General features: G+C 39.6%; 2 protein-coding genes and 1 long non-coding RNA gene across 5 annotated transcripts; 2 read left to right on the plus strand and 1 right to left on the minus strand.

The window, feature by feature from the left end:
- Positions 1 to 3746: 3746 nt before the first annotated feature.
- Positions 3747 to 6354, plus strand: LOC122009007. Its single transcript, XR_006119444.1, has 4 exons — positions 3747 to 4123; positions 4650 to 4795; positions 5102 to 5410; positions 6298 to 6354. It is a non-coding gene; the product is annotated as an uncharacterized LOC122009007 (long non-coding RNA).
- Positions 6355 to 11725: 5371 nt separating this feature from the next.
- Positions 11726 to 14736, plus strand: LOC122009008 (probable protein phosphatase 2C 62). 3 transcript variants are annotated; one of them, XM_042564965.1, is made up of 5 exons: positions 11726 to 11898; positions 12378 to 12626; positions 12714 to 12990; positions 14114 to 14268; positions 14489 to 14736. In XM_042564965.1, the coding sequence occupies exons 1-5, from the start codon at positions 11866 to 11868 to the stop codon at positions 14624 to 14626; spliced, it is 852 nt and encodes a 283-aa protein (XP_042420899.1). In that variant the 5' UTR covers positions 11726 to 11865; the 3' UTR covers positions 14627 to 14736. The 3 variants fall into 3 exon arrangements, with proteins under 3 accessions (XP_042420899.1, XP_042420900.1, XP_042420901.1); XM_042564966.1 differs by having other exon boundaries at positions 11742 to 11898; positions 12370 to 12626; XM_042564967.1 differs by having other exon boundaries at positions 11745 to 11898; positions 12406 to 12626.
- Positions 14737 to 17231: 2495 nt separating this feature from the next.
- LOC122009009 (galactan beta-1,4-galactosyltransferase GALS2-like) lies at positions 17232 to 19311 on the minus strand. Its single transcript, XM_042564968.1, has 2 exons — positions 17928 to 19311; positions 17232 to 17843 (listed from the first exon to the last, which is right to left on the minus strand). Exons 1-2 carry the CDS (start codon positions 19076 to 19078, stop codon positions 17495 to 17497), a joined length of 1500 nt encoding a protein of 499 aa, XP_042420902.1. The 5' UTR covers positions 19079 to 19311; the 3' UTR covers positions 17232 to 17494.
- Between the last annotated feature and the right edge of the window lie 2316 nt (positions 19312 to 21627).

Below are 21627 nucleotides of genomic sequence, written 5' to 3' on the forward strand. Positions count from 1 at the left end.
GTCGTCCCAGTCGAAGTCGGTGTAGAGTCCGTCCGGATCCAGAACTACGACGTGGAGAATTCCGAGCGAAGGCCGCTAGAATTGGACTTGATCGACGAGGAGCGAGCCAAAGCGTCCGTCCGGCTGATGGCCTACAGGCAGAGAATCAAGCAGAACTACAATCGCCGCGTGATTCCCCGAGCATTCCAGGTGGGTGACTTGGTCTGGAAGAAAATGAAGCCGATCGGCTACATAAGCAAGCTGGAGGCTCCCTGGGCAGGACCCTTCAAAGTCGTCGAGAAGCTCCGATCGGGAGCCTACTACTTGGAGGATGAGGATGGACGGCGGCTAGAGAGACCATGGAGCGCAAACCACCTCCAGCCCTATCGGGCCGGATGAAAGGTGCGCCGATGTAATATATTTCATGAATATTCCGTTCGGATGTATCCTTTGGCTGCAGGAATGAAAGTTATAAGAACACAGCAAAGGCATGAGCATTGTGTGCCAAGCGGGTAGCTGCATGAAGGCGTGGCGAAGACCCCGTGCCGTTCGGCCAGGCGTATATTATCCAAGCCACAGGCTCGAGGGCGAAGATCCCGTGCTGTTCGGCCGGTGTATATTATCCGAGCCACAGGCTCGAGGGCAAAGACCCCGTGCCGTTCGGTCGGGCGTATATTATCCGAGCCACAGGCTCTAGGGCGAAGACCCCGTACCGTTCGACCGGGCGTATATTATCCGAGCCACAGGCTCGAGGGCGAAGACCCCGTGCCATTCGGCCGGGCGTATATTATTCGAGCCACAGGCTCGAGGGCGAAGACCCCGTGCCGTTCGGCCGGGCGTATATTATCCGAGCCACAGGCTCGAGGGCGAAGACCCTGTGCCGTTCGGCCAGGCGTATATTATCCGAGCCACAGGCTCGAAGGCGAACACCCCGTTCCGTTCGGCCGGGCTTATATTATCCGAGGCACATGCTCGATGTCGAAGACCCCGGGTCGATTGGCCGGGCGTACATTATCCAAGTTAAAAGCTCATTGTTGAAGGCCGTCGAGCAGCGACGTTAAATCTTAGAGTCGAACCGGCGACTATAAACCCGGGGGGTGAAGACCGTCGAGCTGCAACGTTAAATCTTAGAGTCGAATCAACGACTATAAACCCTCCGGCCAGAAGACCGTCGAGCAGCGACGTTAAATCTTAGAGTCGAACCGGCGACTATAAACCCTCCGATCTGAAGACCGTTGAGTAGCGACATTAAATCTTAGAGTCGAACCGGCGACTATAAACCCTCCGGCCGGAAGACGTTGAGTAGCGACGTTAAATCTTAGAGTCGAGCCGGCGACTATAAACCCTCCGGCCGGAAGACCGTCGAGCAGCGACGTTAAATCTTAGAGTCGAACCGGCGACTATAAACCCTCCGGCCGGAAGACCGTCGAGCGGCGACGTTAAACTCTAGAGTCGGATTGACGACTATAAACCCCCCAGATGAGGCAGCGCCTTGTTGAAGCACTTCAGCGAGACGCTAGCAAAAAGTCCATGGAAAATGGAAAGTCGTTTGACCGATCGACGCAGTAAAGAAAAACACAACGAAAAGCTCATAGAAGTCCCAGACAGAGTGGGGGGTCGTTTGACCGATTAGCGAAGTTAAAAAATTCCCTGCGGGAAAAAGGTCGAGCGACCGGTTGGCACAGTTAAAAGGAACACTCGAAATGAAAAGTTGACGCAGCAAGAGTGGGCATTTATTTAAAAATAGCATTTAAAAATCCGCCGATCGGAGATAAAGTTATAGATGCCACATTAAAATGGAAGTCTAGCTGATCGGTAGAATTACAGAAGATAATTCATTCAAGGTAGTTGAAAATATGTTTCGGGATGGTAGTGAGAAGCGATGCATGCTCTGTAGCGGGGATGACCACGGAGTCGGGGGAGCTGACCCTTGGACTTCAAATAATCCGCCGTGGCGGTGATGGCCAACTCGAAGGCAATCACCAGCAGGTCGCACACCTTCTCCACAAATTCCGCCGAGCGGATGTAGGTTTGCCTCAAGGCGGCAACGCGGCCCGGCTCCGCCTCTTGGTACTCCTTGAAGGTAGCACAGGAAGCATCAAGAGCCCCCTGCAGGTCCTTCAAATCGTCCTTAAGCTTGGTCACGTCTTCCGAGCAGTCTTTCTGCTCGCCTTCCAGCAGCTCGGCTAGCTCGTTCACACGCTGCTCCAGAGCTCGGGCTTCCACATTCTTTTTTTCCAGATCAGCGATGGCGGTGTTCTTCCGAGTGGTGGCGAGCTCAATTTTGTGGTCATCACTTTAACCTGCTTCTTAAGCTGCTCCAACGTGTACGCTTGGTCGACCGTCTTCTTTCTCTCGGCCTCTAACAGATCTTTGGTTTTGGCGAGCTCCTTCTGCAGCTCGTCATAAGAAGGGCCTCGAGAAGATGAAGGGTCGCCCTGACTTTTCATCCTCTTCAGCTCCTCCTCCACCATTGTCAAGCGGTTGGAGACAGCAATCTCTTCCACCCATCGCTGATGTACACAAAAGGGTTAAAAGGCCGATCGGGAAGGCTATACAAAGAAATAAAGCTTACCCCTGTGGCCTGTTGCATGTGGCTGTCAGCCAGCTTGTCGAGCGGTATCATGGCCATACGAGCCCGAGCGTCCGCCCACATCTCAGCGAGGGGCCCCTTCATAGTGATCATATGCTCGGGGGCCGTCGGCTGATCGGACTTGGCCATGAAAGCTTCAGTAGGGAGATGCAGAGTAGCCCTAATAGTACGGTGCCCGCCCGGAGTCGTCTGAGCGGACATCAAAGGATCGGAGGCCGGGTTGGACATGGTGGATAGAATTCCCGAGTGGAGGACTCGGCGGGGTATCGGAGGAAGGGAGCTGACCGGAACCGCTTCGATGGGGGCCGCAGGCGCCTCCAGTTGAGAGGGAGTCCGGTCGGAGGAGAGAGCCTCAACCGATGGTTCTTTGTCGCGTTGAGAGGCGGTGCCCGTCCACTCGGACGCTTACACTGCGGAGGTTGCCGAACAGGAGGGGCTTCTCAACTCGTCGTCTTTTCCTGTCGAGCGGGAGTTCATCCTCCGGATAAGAGTTTTCCTCCCGAACGACCGATTCCTTGCTAGAAGTTGCACCGGCAGCGGCATCCATAGGCGAAGCCTGAGCGACTGACTCGCCTGCCTGTGCTTCACTCTCATCACTACAAGAAAACAGGGCTTCAGAAACAGATTTTTAAAACAAAAATAAAATCTGTTTCAGATTTATATAAATCAGAGACAGATTTAATACGGAATTATTAATCTATTTCATTTTAGTAAATTATATATTTTTTTAAAAAAATTAAGACAGAATTTAAAACAAATTTGAAACGAAATTACATATAATTTTTTATAAACAAAAATAAATATAAATTATAAACAGAATTTGAGACTGTATAATTTCTGTTACAAATTTCGTTTATAAATTAATTAAAAATTAAAACGAAAATAAAATCCGTTTTAGGTTTATATAAATCAGAGACAGATTTAATACGGAATTATTAATCCATTTTATTTTAATAAATTATATATTTTTTTAAAAAAATTAGATAAAATTTAAAATAAATTTGAAACTAAATTACATATAAATTTTTATAAATAAAAATAAATATGGATTATAAATAAAATTTAAGACTGTATAATTTCTGTGATAAATTTCATTTATAAATTAATTAAAAGTTAAAACAAAAATGCAATTGTCGAAAATAAATGAGTTCCGACTTCGGAGTGGTCGTGGCGGGTTAAGACATGCGGAATCTGCCGTTTGTTTGGGTGCGTTACTGAACCTTAACCCTAGGTTTGCTGCCTCGCCTCCGTCCCTTCTCCACCAATGCGCCCAACGGCGGCAGCGTGGCCGCGAAGCATGTGACGAGGTCCAATTTCAATGTGGCGCTGGAGGGCCTTAGGGTCTGCGTGGAGGAGTCGGACTTGGTGGTCATTGATCTTGAGATGACCGGCGTGATGAGTGCCCCATGGAGGGACTCGTTCGAGTTCGACCGATCTGATGTTCATTACCTTAAGCTGAAGGACTCTTCTGAGAAGTTCGCTGTCGTGCAGTTCGATGTCTGCCCCTTCCGCTAGGATTCATCCAAGGGCTCCTTCTTCGCCCATCCATTAGTATTCTTCATCATTTGGTTTTCATTTTGTTATGATAGGGTTTAACGTGGTTTTAGAGAAAATGGAAGTGATGAATTGACTTCTCTATCGGTTTTTATTTTTGTGGGGGAAAAAATGATCTTTACCTCATTCTCCTATTCAAATCGAATGCCTTGTTTAGGATATTCTTTCACGTTTTCTCCCTCTGGAAGCTAGGCTTGCTTACAATAACGGTTACAAACTGTTCATATGTCAAGCAGATGAGATTCATGACTGAGTTTTGCGTGGTTTTACCTTATCACTTCTTTTGACGAATATCCAATTTATGTTTTGATGAGATGGTGGTAGTTTACCGATTCAGGACTATTCATTTGATATTTTTGGTATAATTTATCAGTCATACTTGCTTGTTTTGTGGGACAAGTCTCGACAGACATTGGTAGGTAATTGTAGACGAAATTTGTGTTAGATCACCTAGTTATTAATATAAGATTCTGTATGATTTCATGTTTGTAGAAATTTATTGGATTTCGTGTGGCATCTGCAGCTCTTTACATTGCAAGCATAACTTCTATATCTTTCCATGGAACGAGTTGCCACTTCATGGGCCACCTAATGATTTCCTATGGCAAGCAACATCCATCGACTTCCTTGCTAAATACCAATTTGACTTCAATGCATGCATATATGAAGGTGCTTTTCTCAATCAAGTTCTTCACATCCAACTATACATACAGTGTTGCCTTTCCATCATACCACTAAAAGATAAGTCTCAATCAGTCGTTCTATCTACTTAGTCATTTATTAAATCTGGAGAGGCAAGGGGACTCCTTCCATGGCTTGTTGGGTGACTGTGGGTTCACATGCCTTTTTTATCTGTTAGCAGTTTCCTGTGTTGTGTCATAGAACTCATCAGTTGTAGTTACCAGTGTATATTTGATGTTTGACTTGTTTAAATCTTAAGCATTTGTTAATCCCAAGAATATCTTATTTATCCAGAGAACAAGAAGAAGAAGCCCTCAAAGGTTTATCTTCAGAGTACCTTGAGAGATTAGCTAAGTCCTTTTGTAATTTTGAGGAGCCTGTGGATATACCAATTGCGAGAACATCTGACATTCTTTTTTCGAAGAGGATGAAGAACAAGCTTCATAAATGGCATGATTCTATACTTAGAAGTCCTGACAAAGCTTACATTGACAAAGAAGATGTTGTATCAACAACGCACAATTTCAAACAATTTTCTTTAAGATGCGTCCTGCTATCATGCTAAATGGGTTTACCTCCCACCAACTAAAGTTGATTCAACTGGTAATGTAATATTTAATGTAGTGCTACTATCATTATATCGACGTAGAGAAATGGATGGACTCATTAGATAGGATTATTCTATTAAGATTAGTGAGAGAAGACATAGAAGAGGATTTTTGATAACTTTAGTTTAAATAGCAAAAGTTAAACTAGAGGTTATTTGACTAGTGATATTGTTGTTTGAACTGTTAAAATGATTCTCTCCGAACCTTATAGATGGGACCTGACTGCTTGTTGTAGATATTTTTGCTTCAATAAGCTATAGTATGAATTTTATTTTCTTTGCTACAAGGTTGTTTGACTAGCGATGTTGCCTGTTGCCGATAGGTCGCGTGCATCTTGTGGTCATGCAATGTTGCTAGTTGCCAATAAGTCATGCGGGGATGATACTTAGGGCATTTTCCTTTTTGCTTTGATCCCTTTTCTTTTATTTTTTATTCACAAGAATTTCTTTTGTCATTTTCCTTTTTTTTCATAACATTTGTACTCTTTGCATTCTCATTTCTATGTTTAGTGTTTATTGTATTTTAGGTTGTTACATATTATTTTCTTATAGCCACAATGTTCTAACTAATTTGTAGATGAGAATGAGGTTATCTAGAGGTAATCAGGTTATCCAAGAATGATCCGTAATTATTTAATTAGGTAATTCTACTTTTCCATATTCTATTGTGACTTATGTTTCACTCGTTAGTATCATGTAGGATACTGATAACCATGATTTTACTGCATTATTTTGATTCATTTATGCATGGTTTTGATGTTGGTTTCATAGTTTAAATCATGGTTACATTACATTTTTGTGCATTGCATAGATTTTGGACTTAATTGCAAATTATATTATTTTTGGTGTTATTTGATGCTAATATTTGATTCTTATTTTGTAGGCATCAAAAGATCTTAGATTTGGATCTATTTGGACCGGAATTGGGCTCAAATCGGAGTTCAAAAGACAAGATCAAGCTTTGGGTCGATTTGGACCATTTATCAAGAATAGGACAGATCTGGACCATCCGTTGAAGATCTAGCCGATCCAACTTAATGGGGAGGAGATCTAAGCCATTGATGAAGATCCAAAAGTTTTGATCCAGATCTGAGTTCATCTATCCATTGATCAATCCGAATTAATCTGGGCCGTTCATTGAAGACTAGGCGGATCTGGGCTATCCAGTGATGATATGATCGATCCGACCTACGGGAGGGTAGATCCAGACCCTAGATCAACATCAGTACCTTCGGATCGGATTTTGGGCAAGCTTTCACCGTTGATTTAGCTCCAAATCAATCTCAGCCGTCGGTTCAAATCTGAGATCTGTTTAAATGAGAAGCTACAGTGCTTCGTGTTCTTCGTCGATCTCCACCGCTCAGCTTCGTCCCGTGGCGCGACATCTTTCGGATTTCGGCCCCGATTCCTTCTCCGATCATCCTCCTGAGCTTCAACCTCGGTGGAAGGCTTCTTAGCAGCGTCATCCCGATCATTTGGAGTCATCGGAGGGTGTTCTCTCCGGTGGAATTTGGCTCGCGGCAGCTCCCTTTTCCAGCTCGATTTGGAGGTGGTCTTCCAATCGACGACTCCGATTTCCATCAGCAACATTCGGAGGTGGTCTTCCGGTGTTCCTGAGCTTCACTCGACGTTCATCCGCGTTCCACAGCCTTCCATCAGATCCAGAGACCATATTCCAGATTTTCGGCATTTTCTTGGGTTTTGGCTTGTTCTAGCTCGTCGGGGGTGGTCCGTCGGCGTTCTTGAGCAATCCTGGAACTGATATGCTGTAGAGAGTCTCCACTGAGGTCCAAAGTTGGGTGGTCTCGACTTTGGCATTCTTGTGTGACGGCTTGAGTGTGAAGTTTGGTGAGATTGGTTGTGAGTTGGATTGGTTAGGGTTTATTTCGTTTTGTTATTGTTTTTACAGCTTAGAACAGATTCCTTTTATGTTTGTTAAATTCTTATCATTGCAATTTAGCATTTCTTTGTTTTGTTGAAGTTTAATTCATGTTTGGTAGTTGTAATTTCATTGATACAATTTAGTTTAATTCTTGTTTGATGCTTAGTTAATTGTTTAGTGTTTAAGTTCTAAGTTAGGGTCTAAATTCTGCTTAGATTAGATTTTATTTCTGTCTTGTTATTTCATACTTAGTTTAAGTATGTGTTAATAATTTAATCACAACGTAGAGTGACAATGCGTTAAGGTTTGATTGTTGGCACATAGGTAGGTTTTAGTTATACTTTAGATTAATTTCTTTACTGCTGTGTTTTCTTTTGTAGATTTATATTCAAAGCTTTACAACCCCCAACTCCATTTTTATATCGAAAACCCCAAAAATAGGAATAAAATTACGATCCTAAAATTACATTCTACTGTTGATTCCTCGAGAGCGATCCTGGGCTCGTTACTACAACATTATTGTGAAATTAAGGGGTTCAGTGAAATATTAAATTGTTAATTTGATAAGCCTATTTGTGACATTTAATATAGATTTTAGGCATTATCAAAAGAGGATACCAAGAGCAAACGTTGCATTAGCCACAACAACAAAGAACAAATGTTGGATTCAAAATCATCTTTTAATTTTTTGCTTGGTACTATTTGCTTACTATCTTCTATAATTTTGTTTATTAATATTATAGAATTATTTTTTAGCAATATTTATAGTTGGCGTGGTATTGCGTTTATAGATATTAAGATTTTTTAGTTTGTGATTTAAATTAATCAATGTATAGTAAGAAGACCAATAAGTCTTTTCTATTATCTTATATTTGATTTTGTCATATGTACTTAGAGATTCTAAGTTTAAGATTCAAATTTGAAGAAAATCCTACTTAAGTATTTGTTCACACTGACATATTTTTTATGGTTTTGTTATGCCTATTGTTTCAGAGCCAAAAGAGTCTTCATGACTTGTTAATTCTTTAGCAATGACAACTATGGACTAATTAGTGAGTGATCATTGATATTGATTATGACTTTTGTACAATTTTAATTTATTTGCATTAAAAATTCTGATATTGAAAAACTTACTCGTTTCATGTTTTGATTTGTTAGATTTTCTCAACAAAATTGGTTGGTTCATTAATATGTACAAGAGAAGCAATTTATTTCATGAAATTCGAAGACAAGGGAGGGCAAAAAAAAAGAAATTGAAGGCATGCATGCTATTAGCTCGAGGATGGAGGAACAAATTATTGAAAGGAAAAAAAAACTTGTTATTACAGAAAGTAGGCAGAGGGAAGAAAATCGTATTGAGAAAGGTAGGCAAAGAGAAGAAAATCTCAAGGAGATGATTCGGAAATGATTCAAGAAATGGAATATATAAATCATTTATATCTTGGAGAATTTGGTCTTTATAGTTTGATTATTGGTCAAATTTGTTTGGATAATGTAAATGTTTATTTATTTTAATGTTAATTGTATAATACATTTGGAATTAGAAGTTATTTCTTTTTAATAATTTTAATTTATTTGAAATGAAGAATTATTTAAATATATTGATGAGAAATATAAAAATATAAAATAATAATATTTAGTGATAAATTTAAAAATAAAATTATATACGGATTTATAAATAGAATTGTAAACAGATTTATAAACAAGATTAATAACAGATTTAAAACAAAATTAAAGACAGAATTTACATTTGAAATTAATTTTATTTTTATAACTTAAAAACAGATTTATAAACAATTTTTTCATCCGTTTCTAAAATTAGAGACGGAATATTTCTCGTTGACGAAGGTATGCGCAATCCTCCCTATAGTCACAATTACGCTGTCTCTCTCATTTCTCTCGTTGCTTGACTTGAGCGTCGGAGGGAAACCTCTCCCGGCTCAGCTTCTTTGTAGGTTCGCTGGAGATCTACACCACCAGTAGGAGACAGCGGAGCGTGCCACGTCCCCAGCTTCCGTCGACTCAGCGGTCGGACAGGATCAATATAATTTTTTAACAACTTTAATATAAAGATTAAATTTATCTCTTTTTTATAATTTAGGTGTTTGATTTTCGTCCCATTAATTTTAAACATGGATTAAAAAAAACCAATTTGCTTACCGAATAAATCCAAAATATAATACTCTTTAATAATAAAGAGTAGCGTCAAATCATGATGCCGATCCCACTACTTTTCATCCATCAACATTTGGCCCTTTATAATTATGGAGAAAATAAAAAATAAAAAAATAAAAAAATAAAAAAAAAGGGAGATAGGTTGATGGATTTAGAAATGAGTCAATGGAATTATAGTAAAAAATATTATTTGGATGATATAGTTAAGAATGATAATTTAACAGTAATTTTTAAATTTATGATAATTAATTAAATTCATATAATTATATATTATATATGTTTAATTTTTATTTCTATTCTCATTCTATCTTACTATAAAATTCATATCTATAATTATTTCTCTCATTTAATCAAACATCACCTAAAAATCTATAATCATTTCTGTCATTTAATCAAACATCACCTGAGAATCTTTTTAATCTTTGGAATTGAGGAATGTTTTTCCCTTTTTGGTGGGCACACATCTTGGAATGGTTTTAATTAAAACATATTATTTCCCAAAATGCCCGACCCCTAACCCTTTTCATTAGATCTATTGTCACTCAAACTATTAGTTTGTTATGTGAAAATTAATTTCAATTAACCAGTAGCTATTAAACATGTTTTATAAAAATATTTGATATAATGGTTTATCTTAAATTGATATTGTTGCACTCATAAAGTTATCTATTCATATTATTTAAAGATTTTGAACCGTGAAACACTTTTATTTAAAATATTTAACGATCCTAAATATTTTAGATTCATATAGCAACTTTCCATAAACCGATTAAAATCAACTTTTAGTCCATTAAAATCACTTCAAATTGGTTGGTCAGTAGATTGGGCAATTCGACGTTTTGATTATAATGAATTTGATGAAATGATTAGAGAAAGGATATTTTGGCAAGTTCATTATGTAGGTGCTCCATTGTAACGGAGTTGATCTTGTTCATGCCCCGTGTGCATGGTGTACATTGAGAGAGGAGTTCGGATCCTCTGTCCCAACAATCCCGTGCCCTTGTGTCTCCTTGCCAAACAAATGGATTAGATCATATCTCAAGGATGAATACATATCACGAGGATATTACATACATCTCGAGGATGTTATGATCATCCGATCAATAAAAAGACACTGATATGAAATTATTAGGACTAACAATATGAACTAGGGAGGGGGTGTTGATGCGGTATAGTCAACACTCTATTGCCACATCAGCGCCCTCTCAGTCGCGCAGCGGATCAAATTCACTGTTGGTAAATACTTTGACAATGAGCAAAATAGGACGTGTCTTTTTGTAATTTATGAAATGAGTAGGGCTGTAAACAAGTCGAGTCAAGCTTTGAGGTGTTCAAGCTTGTTTAATAAGGTAATCAAGCCGAGCCTAGTCGAGCTTAAAATGAACTAAGCTTTTGAAATGAATGTTCAAGTTTGACTTGGTTTATTTTTTATGAGCTTGAACTTGTTTGAAGTTTGACTTGAGCTTGGTTCGTTTAGATGTTTTCAAGCTCTCAATTCAAGCTTGTCTTAAGCTTGATTCGAGCTTGGCTTGAGCTTTGTTTGTTTAGATGTTATCAAGCTCTCAATTCAAGCTTGTTTGATTGTTTGAAATTTTTAGTTGTTTGATTGGTTATTGAGCTTGATAATTTAAATTTATTTTATTTTATTATTTATTTAGCATATTACAAAGAGTTTTATTAATGAATATGGTTCATGAACATGGTTCACGAACGTTAACTAACTGAACACATATGTGTTCAAGCTTATTTATTTAGCTTAACGAGTTATTCAAACTTGTCTATTTAATTAATTTTATGTATATTGAATAAATATAAATAAATTTTATCAAGTCAAATATTAAATTTATTTATGACCGTTTGATTTATTTATTATCCTAAAAATGAGATATGAGATGGACCTTTTAGATATATTTTAATTTTAATGTAATAAACACCGAATTATCTTTCTAAAAATGATCCACTGACCATTGTATCTGTCGTGACGCCCCACTTCTACGGCCAACGAATGATTAACCCTCAGCGGGTCCCACCTCCCACCACCGTCACGGCGGCGGAGGTGCGTGCCTCCCCCGAGACACCAAACAGCACGCCCTCCACTCGCATCGGTCATTTCTCCGGAACGGCACCTGAGGAATCGATGTCAGCAAGTGAACCCTGTCCGTTCGTCCCCGCGATACTTTCCGACGCGCATTTTTTTCCACGTTCCCCGTCGGAAAGCCGGGGCCCACCTCACCCAGCCGACAGCCATCGCGATCTCTCTCGGTCGAATTTACAGCGTCTCCGCGTCAACGGGAGCAAGTCTCGTGGGCCTCGATCAGCTCCTCTCTCCTTTTTCATCCTTTTGAGCACCAGCTGGGGATCGTTGAGTCGGTTGATTTCGATCGAACTTAGAGAATGGCAGGGAAGGAGATCTTGCAGAAGATCAAAGTAAGTTAACTTCCATAAAAGCGACAAAAAAAAAGTTCATTTGGTATCCCTAATTTTCCAAATGTGCTTGGGCAGATTAGTTTGGATCTCGAATGGCTTTTTCAGTCAATCGGTTTTGTTTCCCCTTCTTTCTATTTGTGTATCTTGAGTGGGATTCGTGTCCCCTTCTTTCAATGTTGTTTCAGAGTGAGTTATTGATCAAATAAACATGCTGCTGCTTTTTAGTTGCTTGTGATAATTCCCATTTGAGCTACGATGCATGATGAAAGGGATCCACTCTCACCTGTTCAGCACTATAAGTTTTCTTGTTTGGAAATTTAGTGGACTATGTATTAGTGCCAATTCAGCGAATAGCTAAAAGGTCAAATTTTGTAATTCTTGAGCATAAATGTTTATGATGGTTATCATAATTGATGTTTAGTATATTTCTTCTGAGGGGAAAAAAATGTTTTGCTTATTGTACTGTGTTAGTCAAGCAGGCTAAAGCAGGGTTTGGTTCTTCATCAGAGACTGGGAGAGGGAAAGCCAAAATCTGTGGGAAGAGCATCCGACATGGCTACCACATGGTGAAGGGGAAATCAAACCATCCAATGGAAGACTATTTGGTGGCTGAATTCAAAAAAGTTGGTGAATATGAACTAGGTTTATTTGCAATTTTCGATGGCCACTTGGGTCAAAATGTTGCAGATTATCTCCGAGCTAATCTTTTCGAAAACATATTGAATGAGGTAAGCGAATTGTGTCATATGAATCTCTTCTCTTTTTTACACCCCATTTTGTTGCAAGGAAATCCAATCATGTCCATTTGCTTGCAGCCGGATTTTTGGACTGATATAGAAAGTGCAATCAAGAAAGCATATGAGAGAACAGACACGAAAATACTGGAAAAACAAGCTGAATTGGGTAGAGGCGGTTCTACAGCAGTTACGGCTATACTAATTGATGGTGTGAGCCTTGTGGTAGCCAATATTGGAGACTCACGAGCAGTTATTTCCAAGAACGGTGTTGCTATCCAACTTTCCATTGATCATGAACCAAGCAGGGAGCGACATTTGATCGAGGAAAAGGGTGGTTTTGTGACAAGTTTTCCAGGTAATCTATTAGATTTGGTTTTGTTAGCTTAAGTTTCTGAATTTGCAATTCTCATGAACTCTGAAGAACACAAAGACTAGTTATACGAAAATTTATGTTCATCTTTGGAAAGAGAAACATGTATTTGATATAACGAGATAGAAAATACTGAATTTTCGGTAGACATTTGATGTCAGAAGACAGAAATATCTAAGCAAGGGAATTGGTTGTCAAAACTTGAGTTTGTATAAGAGGGATAGGGTACCATGAAGCTTTATACTGGGCTTTGGATAGACTGCCACTTTTTTTGTTGCTTGTTTGCATGGTTTAAGCTCTTAAACTGTACAAATAGACAAGGAAACATGAATTTACTCTCTCCTCTCTCTCTCTCTCTTTTTGCATGGCGTAATTTTGATTAATGCAAAATTTTATGGAACCAAATACACTTCTTGTTGCAAGACCCCAAATTAACTTGTTACTATATAACACATTGCCTGTTAACCATATAGAGTAGAGCTGGCAACCCAGAATTCAATTAACAGAGATAGAATTCAAAAAATGACACGACATAACCTAAATATATAGATTGATGGCACCAATTGCCTTATTTACAATCATTAACTTTAAAGATCTTTGATAACTTTTATGTCTTAACTTTATACTTTAGAGAATTTAATTAATTAATCTTCAACTCTATAAAATCATTTTTAAAAGGCATATAATTAATTATAGTTGTTTTATTTTTTATATTAACATGAACGAGAGAACTCATTTATGACCTGATTAATATGATACAACGCAAATTATCATACCTAATATTGAAAGCTTGCTAATAGAGTTGGTCTCCAGAAAAAAATTTCATCCTGTATTGAAAACATGCTAAAATTAATGAATTTATTGGAGCAAAGATATTTAATGAATTTATGATTCTACATGAAAGAGATAATACATTTTATTTTCAATGTCTTCTGTGAGGCCATCCTTTTAGCATTTGTAAATTTAAATGGAAATTATTATTGATCATTGAAAATTTGAAATGAATGAATGACATGCACATAATTTGCACAGTTTGTTAATTTTGAAATTAGGGTTGCCAACAAGATTTCAGCATTTAGATTGAAACATCAATTTTTGTTTTTATCAGGAGATGTACCACGGGTGGATGGACGGCTGGCTGTAGCACGGGCATTTGGAGATAGGAGCTTGAAGGCACATCTCACTTCGGAGCCTGACGTGGCTGATGAAATCATCGACGAAGATGCAGAGTTTCTAATCCTTGCAAGTGATGGACTATGGAAGGTAAAGTCATGTAACTAGGCAAGAAACAATATATACAATGATTTCACCCCCAATTGAAAATTCTGAAACTAGTCACAAACAAATCTACTTTTCAGATCGTTTGCTGATACACTCGATCGTAATATGCACTATTCTTTTGTTATCTTTTGAGGACACACAAGGCCTAAATAGCCTGCTAGAAAATCATGAAAAAAAAATCTGTTTTTGTGCATCTGATCAGGTGATGTCCAACCAAGAAGCAGTTGATTTCATGAAAGACATAAAGGATCCTCAAACAGCTGCTAGAAGTCTGACTGAGGAGGCCGTTGCAAGGAAGAGCAGAGATGATATTTCTTGCATCGTAGTGAAATTTAACTAGCTAAGATCCTCCCGAAATCGGTATAGCAGAACTCCTGTAACATTATTAATCTTTGACGGAATGCAGTTTGCTTGTTTTGTGAAACTCCATCGGACTTGCAGGTTGTTGAATTTCTTCTCTCTCTCTCTCTCTTTTTCACTGCATTTGTTATTGTTGGAAAAGAGAGATGAACCTGGAATTCTCATGCCCTGCACCTTCTCATTCTGCATGATATAGGAAACAAATAAGAGGCTCTAATGAGTGTATTCTGTGAGAGCATTCTAAAAGACTTTCTAGATGAAAGAGTAATTAGAACTACATTGATTGGCTATCGAATTAAGTCAGTCATCTCTGTTACACTCCTTAGTTTACACCATCTAAGATAGAAACTACCATGATCAAGACATGTTGCTCTTTTGTGGAAGGCTTCAACCAGTCCACTACCTTAATTGTTTGGTCTGGTCTTACAAATGATAAATTGACTGATACACCCTCTCAACTAAATGTAGGATCTCAAATCTCTAATCTCACTTTATATATAGATATATTCCATGCAATATCAATGGTTAATTTTTTTTAACCCATGTTATCATTTGTTATGTTTGCTTTACACCAATCATGAGACTTTTCTATTAGGAAGACTGTAAAGCTAGTCAAAAGATTTTAATGATATGCCTATGCTAGATGCCATGACACAACTATAGGTTATTTTATCTTTTTGAGAGATTCTCTCTTAAAATCTTCAACAAAAGTTAGATGTGATGTTATATCGTTATATCGTCCACATACGATGGAAGTGTCGTGTTACTGTTAGATGATAAATCATCAACAACTAAACTTAGCACACCTACTTCTTATGAGAGTCAAAGTCTATTTACCTACTGAATGACAACTTAAGAGAGTGGAACCATATTAATTCCAGTTTTTAAATTCAAATACTATGAATATATCATCAAAGCAAGAACAAACTGATTTTTAACCATCTAATTAAATGGTGAACAGGGTCAACAAACCAATTTTTTATTACCTATTTAATGGTGAACAAGTTAGTTAAACTCTATAAAGTGAACCAATTGACAAACATAAACGCACTAACAAAAGAATAATCACTACGGTAAAACAATGTAAAGAAGCTCATGGCCAATCCAGATGGAGACTCTAGCTAGGAAGCTTTGCTCACACCAGTTTTGCTACGATGGCTTGCAACAGACCCCCCGAATCAGCACAGAGCGGAAGGTGAACTGAACTGGTTTAAATGCATTCAAGGAATGAAGCGTGCGCACTAAAGTCAGCAGACGAAATGTTAATGCACAACAGCACAAGAAGCTCATGACCAGAAGATGCCATGCAGCAGTGCAAACGGATATGGAGCTGCCGGACTTAGACCTGCCCCGGACCGGATCTGAATCAGACTTGGCTCTGATCCGTAACTGAATTATCGAATAGACTATCCATTGATCTGATTGCCCGGACCTGAATCGTAACCAGTCCGACCCCAGCCAATTACCGTTCAATGCTTCAATTAACCATGTTCAACTGTTTTTTTAAAAATTTATTTATAGATAAATATTTTTAATAAATTAAAAAGAATTATAGTGGTGGGGGATTAAACCCCAGCCTTCTTTAAGAAGGTGAAGTATCTATTCAATTAGACTAAATCAAAATAATATTTTATATGTATTAGTTAATTATTTAATAATTAATTATAATTTTTGAGTAAGTAAATAATTTTTTTTACTAGAGTAATAATTAACTATAATTAAGGGGTGTTTGGTTGAATGATATAGGAGTGTAGAACGAGATAGGAATGAAAAATTGATGCTTAATTTGGGGAATTGGTGATAGATCTCATAGATTCAATCCCCCAAACATGAGAATGAATCATTACTTAGCAAAATAAGAGGAATGTAATTTTTTTTTAACTGTTAAAAATATTTGACATCTATTTATCTATAGTTTAGTATCCATTATTTTTTAAAATTTATTAATAATTTTATCAATAAGGAGTTCATTTCATTATTTTCATTAACAATAAAAAAAAAATCTAGCTAATCACTCATTAATAAAGCCATCTTATAAAGTAAAGGTTAAAAAAATATGAGAATTATGTCAGTTTTGATTTTTCTATACCTTAAAGGTATGGTAGACAACTTATTTGTGTAATTTTTTTTTTTATGAACTTACAATTTTAATTTTTTTAATATAATAATGCAAGAATCATGAACTGATAATTTCGAATCATAACGATGTTAGATAGTTAAGATTAAAAATCAATCCTTAAAAACTGTTAAATCGTTGATTCTATACCATCATATCGTTGTATCTAAACCGAGGTCTAATCCACACCGGAAGCCATCAATGAAATAGACTTCTAAAAAATAAAATGATACTTTCAATGCAAAGCGTAGACAAATTAAGATTAACTGTATTTAAATTATTAATTTTTTATGTATTGTATTACAATTGAATGAGCATAAAGGATCTTTATTCAATCAAAGATCAAATTCATTTACGAGTTCCCAAGTGTCGTTGCAAGAGGCCGTCCCCGTTCATGTGGTTTGGTCGCCTTTCTTCGTTTTATCTTCCGAACGCCCATACATAGAAGCGACAAATCACTGCTCTTCAATTATGTACGTGGGTAAAGAGACATACGGAGATCCAGTACTGCAATCTCCCAATTGTAAAATCCGTGAAGAAATTGGATGGACAATCATTTAGCATTCTAATCGATGGAGAGAAAAAAAATCACTTTTTTTTTTGTTTTTTTTGGAAAGTTCATGCTGTCTTTTGCTGCAGAAATCTGCCGAGATCCTGGTCCGATGGCCTGCGCTGGAAGAAGTTTGTGTGTGGCGGTGAGGAAAGAATCAGGCAATGGTGGAACGGGGAAGGTCACTGCCTCGTGCGGGACAGCCTGGGCCCGATCGTCTTCTGCTCGAACCTCTTCACGGCGCCTGCGACGCGTCGGAGGGTGTCGTCGAGCACGTACTGCGTGCCGTCGTGGGTGGTGACGGCGGTGGCGTTGACGAACTCCCGGCAGGGCTCCCGGCGGTCGGCGATGGTGCCGTGGTAGTGGAAGTACCTGATCCGCGCTTCCGTTTGGTGCGTGCTCCTCCCGGCGACGTTCTGCGACATGTGCACCCCCGTGGCGTACGCGCTCCGCGGCTGGATCGCGTACTTCCGATCTCGCCTCACGCCCCTCTTCGCGTTCCTGTACACCAACTTCTCCATCCCCCACATCCTGCGCCTCACCGCCGAGAACTGGAATCGGTGGAAGATTTCGCAAACGATTACGACGACCAATCGAAGTAGAAAAAAATGGTACCTTGGAGTTTTGCCGTAGTCGCTGGATTGGCAGAGCTTGCTGGACATGGGCATCTGCTCTATGGTGAACTGGGAGTAGCCGGCGAGGGATGCGAGCACCGAGTCGATACTCGTTTTGGGAGGAAGATAGAGGAACTCGTCGATGTCGAAGAAGAAGATCCACTTGGCCATGAACTTGTACCTGTGAAGGCAATCGTTCACCACCAGGAATTGGTTGTGGTAGTAGCCGTCGAACCTTTCCTGTTCCCTGATGTCCTGCAGCGTCACCATCCCCTTCTCCATCCATGGCCGCAGCACCGCTATCACCTCCGGGTGGACGCCGCCGGCGTCGTGGATGACGAAGTGAGACTTGCCCACGCCGAAGAACCGCGCGTGGTAGGCCAGCCATTCCCTGACGCGCTGCGGGCTGAGGTTGCCGTAGAGGGAAGAGCCGCAGTAGAGATACTGGTACTTGGGCGGCGCCGAGAAGGAGGACGCGTCGACGCTCCCCGGCGCCTCTTCCACTGCCACGAACCGCTCGGCGGTGGTGACCTCGCGGTCCCCGCCGCCGCCCGTGGTCGCGTGGATGACGAGGCGGCCGCCGGAGCCGTCGAGGCCGACGGCGGTCGGGAAGGTGCAGTTGACGACGACGACGGTGTAGACCCGGCCGTAGCCCCAGTCGGGGAGGATCTTGTAACCGGAAGCGAAGATGGAGGCTGATTCGCCTCCGCCGCCGCCGTGAGCGATCCACTCGCACTCGAATTGTGGCTTGGCGAAGACGTGGAGCGGCTTGGAGGCGAGCCCGATGACGACGAAGTTGTTGGCGCCGCCTCGGTAGGCTCCCATCTGGATGAAGAGGTACGCTGCGGAGCCGACGGGGTTGAAAGATCTCTTCACAACGGAGTCATTCGTGAGCTGCTCTGCTTTCAGAGGATGAACACTTCGAGGAGGAGGAGGAGGAGGCGGAGGAGGGGAGAGAGCAGCAAACTGCAGTGGACGTGAATCGACCGTAGAAAAACACGAGAGAAAGCTAGAAGTCGAAGGGAAGAGCTGAAACAAGGTGATGAGGGAGCAAAGGGAGAAGAGGGAGACGAGGAGGAGCTTCACATCAGCACATTTCCAAGTAACAGCAACCGAAAAATCTTTCTCATCCTTGTGCATCTCCTTGGCCATTATCGCCCCAATGAACAAGAGAAGAAGAAAAAGAAAGGGAAGAAGAAGAAGCAGAAGAATCCGACAGTGCGGCAGAAGATGATGCTTTGCTTTTGAAAGCAACAATGGCAAAAGCCACTTTTGTTCTTCTTAATATTTTTGTTGGGACTTTTGATACTCTGGAATTTGTGTTTTAAGACATCGATTTAACTAATTGAGAAGATAAAAGAAAGGGAAGAGAACTGAACCCCACCATGTGAGGAAAAGTGACCGTAGATTGCAGTCCAAGGAAGCGTAGAATTGATTCTCCTTTTAGCTTTGTTTGTATTCGTCTGCTAGCTAAGTTGGCTTGGGAGGTGGGCATCAGGCCTGGGATGGCAGCGATGGAGCTGGATAACAGCTGCAAACGGCTTTGGTTAAGCGTGTATTTATATGAAAGCAGCCTCTTAGGGAAGACAATTTATTTATCACAGAAGATTAACGCACTGTTGTTATTTATGTTAATACAGAAAAGAAAGGATTTTATACGGAAAAAAAAATCGAAGGAAGAGAGAAAAGGACGAGGGAAAATGGAAAGAAAGAGAGAAACTCACGCCGCTGGCCTTCGCTGCCTCTCTGCCCGTGCCGCCACTACCCACACAGCTTCCGCCACAACCAACAATGTCTTCTCGCTCCATCCCCTTGCCGAGAACGTCCTCTCCCACCTTCTCGTTGCATTCGTCCCACTCCGCCCGGGACTCTCCGAGCCGGAGCTTGCCCACCTCGAGGCTGACCTGGCCTTCTGTCCACGCTCCCCTCGGGCTCGCGCTCCCCTCTGGCCCCGGATTTCCGAACTGGCATACCCCTGGTTCTGGTCTCCTGCTCCGCATCCCTCGTGCTGTAGCCACTCTCTAGGTCGCCTCGAAGCCGCTCGACGAGACTCAAACCACGTGACGCGAGAGGGAAAATAGTAAGGAGACGATGGAGACAAGGAAGAGGAGTAAAATGGAGACGGTGGCACACTGGCGGGAGAGAACAGCCGGTGGCTCGTGATTCATAGATTTCATTTTAGCTAGGTTTGGAGGGATAATTATCAACGATTTTAAAGTTATTCATCTATTATTATTATTTTATATGAGCTTCGTTTCCTTATATATTAATCACTATTCTAAAAATTTATAATAGTTTATGATTTATCTTTTTCGTATTAATTCTGAGACGAATTGACGGAACGCTAAGGATGAACATATTCACTTTTTTACCACAATATGAGCATTGTAGCAGTTAGGAGTATTTCTTTCAAATATTTAAAGTATTCATTTTTACATTACTTTTCAAATATTTTACTATTTAAATATTTATAGATCTCATCTATCAAACATTAATTAAATATTTATAGGTCTCATTTATCAAATATCTCACCAATCAAATATTTATAGGTCTCATCCATCAAATATCTCATCAATCAAATATTAATATGTCACATCCATCAAATATCCATTCTCAAATATCCCTAATTCTTGGGACCGATTTTAGGAGGGCATTGATGTGGCGGTTCCATATTTTTCAAATATCCCTAATTCTTTATTAACTTATATTTAATTTTAAGAAAAAAATTAAATTTAAGAAAAATACTACTTCATATTAATACAAATATTTTATAAATTTGAAATTGAAATACAAGGTACAAACCATATTAAATTAATAAAACACATAATAATAAATCATAGAAATTATAAACTACAATTAATAAAATAAACAAGGAATGGATAAAATAAACTATAAAAATTAACTACATGTTCAATTTTTTTTTCCAGCTGCTCACATATCGCTAGATGATTTTGAAGTTTTTCATCTATCATGCCTCGTATATTCATTACGAGGAGTTGATGTGCTTGGATGAGTTGATCCACTTTCTTATTGTTATTATACTTTTCCAAATGTGTCATTGACAATTGCACCCTCTAATTCAATTCATCAATTAGGCCTACTCTTTCTTTACCCTTTCCTCTTTGCTGCCTTCTGTTCCATTGGACGAGATTGTACTTCTCTATCATCTAGATCAATAGTTGTGTTAGGAATAGAAGAGTCAGTATGTGCACCTGATGATTATTATGTTCTTACTTTCTTTGTAGTTTGTTGCTCTGAGCATTAAAGAGTATACATCTGACTATCTTTCATGATCCTCCACACATGTTCATATTGGAAAGTAGTTTTAAAAGTACTCTTGTATTCTTCATGAGCTCGCACCATCAAATCCTCGTCACTCTATCTGCTTGGTTGATCATTATACCATTTATTTTAGATTCTGTTATCTCTATTCATGATCTTTTTCAACGAAGCCCAATATGATTTTGTTTTCTTCGTAGTTCTCATTTTAACCTCCTTATCTCGATTGGTATTGTAGTTTGTCACCACTCGTTTCCAAAAAGACTCATTCTCCTAGGCATTACCAACTACTGAATCTTCACTCATAATTATGTATGCCGCTGCAAGGAGCTTATCATCTGCTACGGTCCATACTGTTTGCTAGCTAAGATCTTCATTCGATTTGTTGTCCATCTCTGGTGCTTGATTAAGAATAATATCGT

The sequence above is a fragment of the Zingiber officinale genome, chromosome 8A, assembly GCF_018446385.1.
Source record: "Zingiber officinale cultivar Zhangliang chromosome 8A, Zo_v1.1, whole genome shotgun sequence".
Lineage (NCBI taxonomy): Eukaryota > Viridiplantae > Streptophyta > Magnoliopsida > Zingiberales > Zingiberaceae > Zingiber > Zingiber officinale.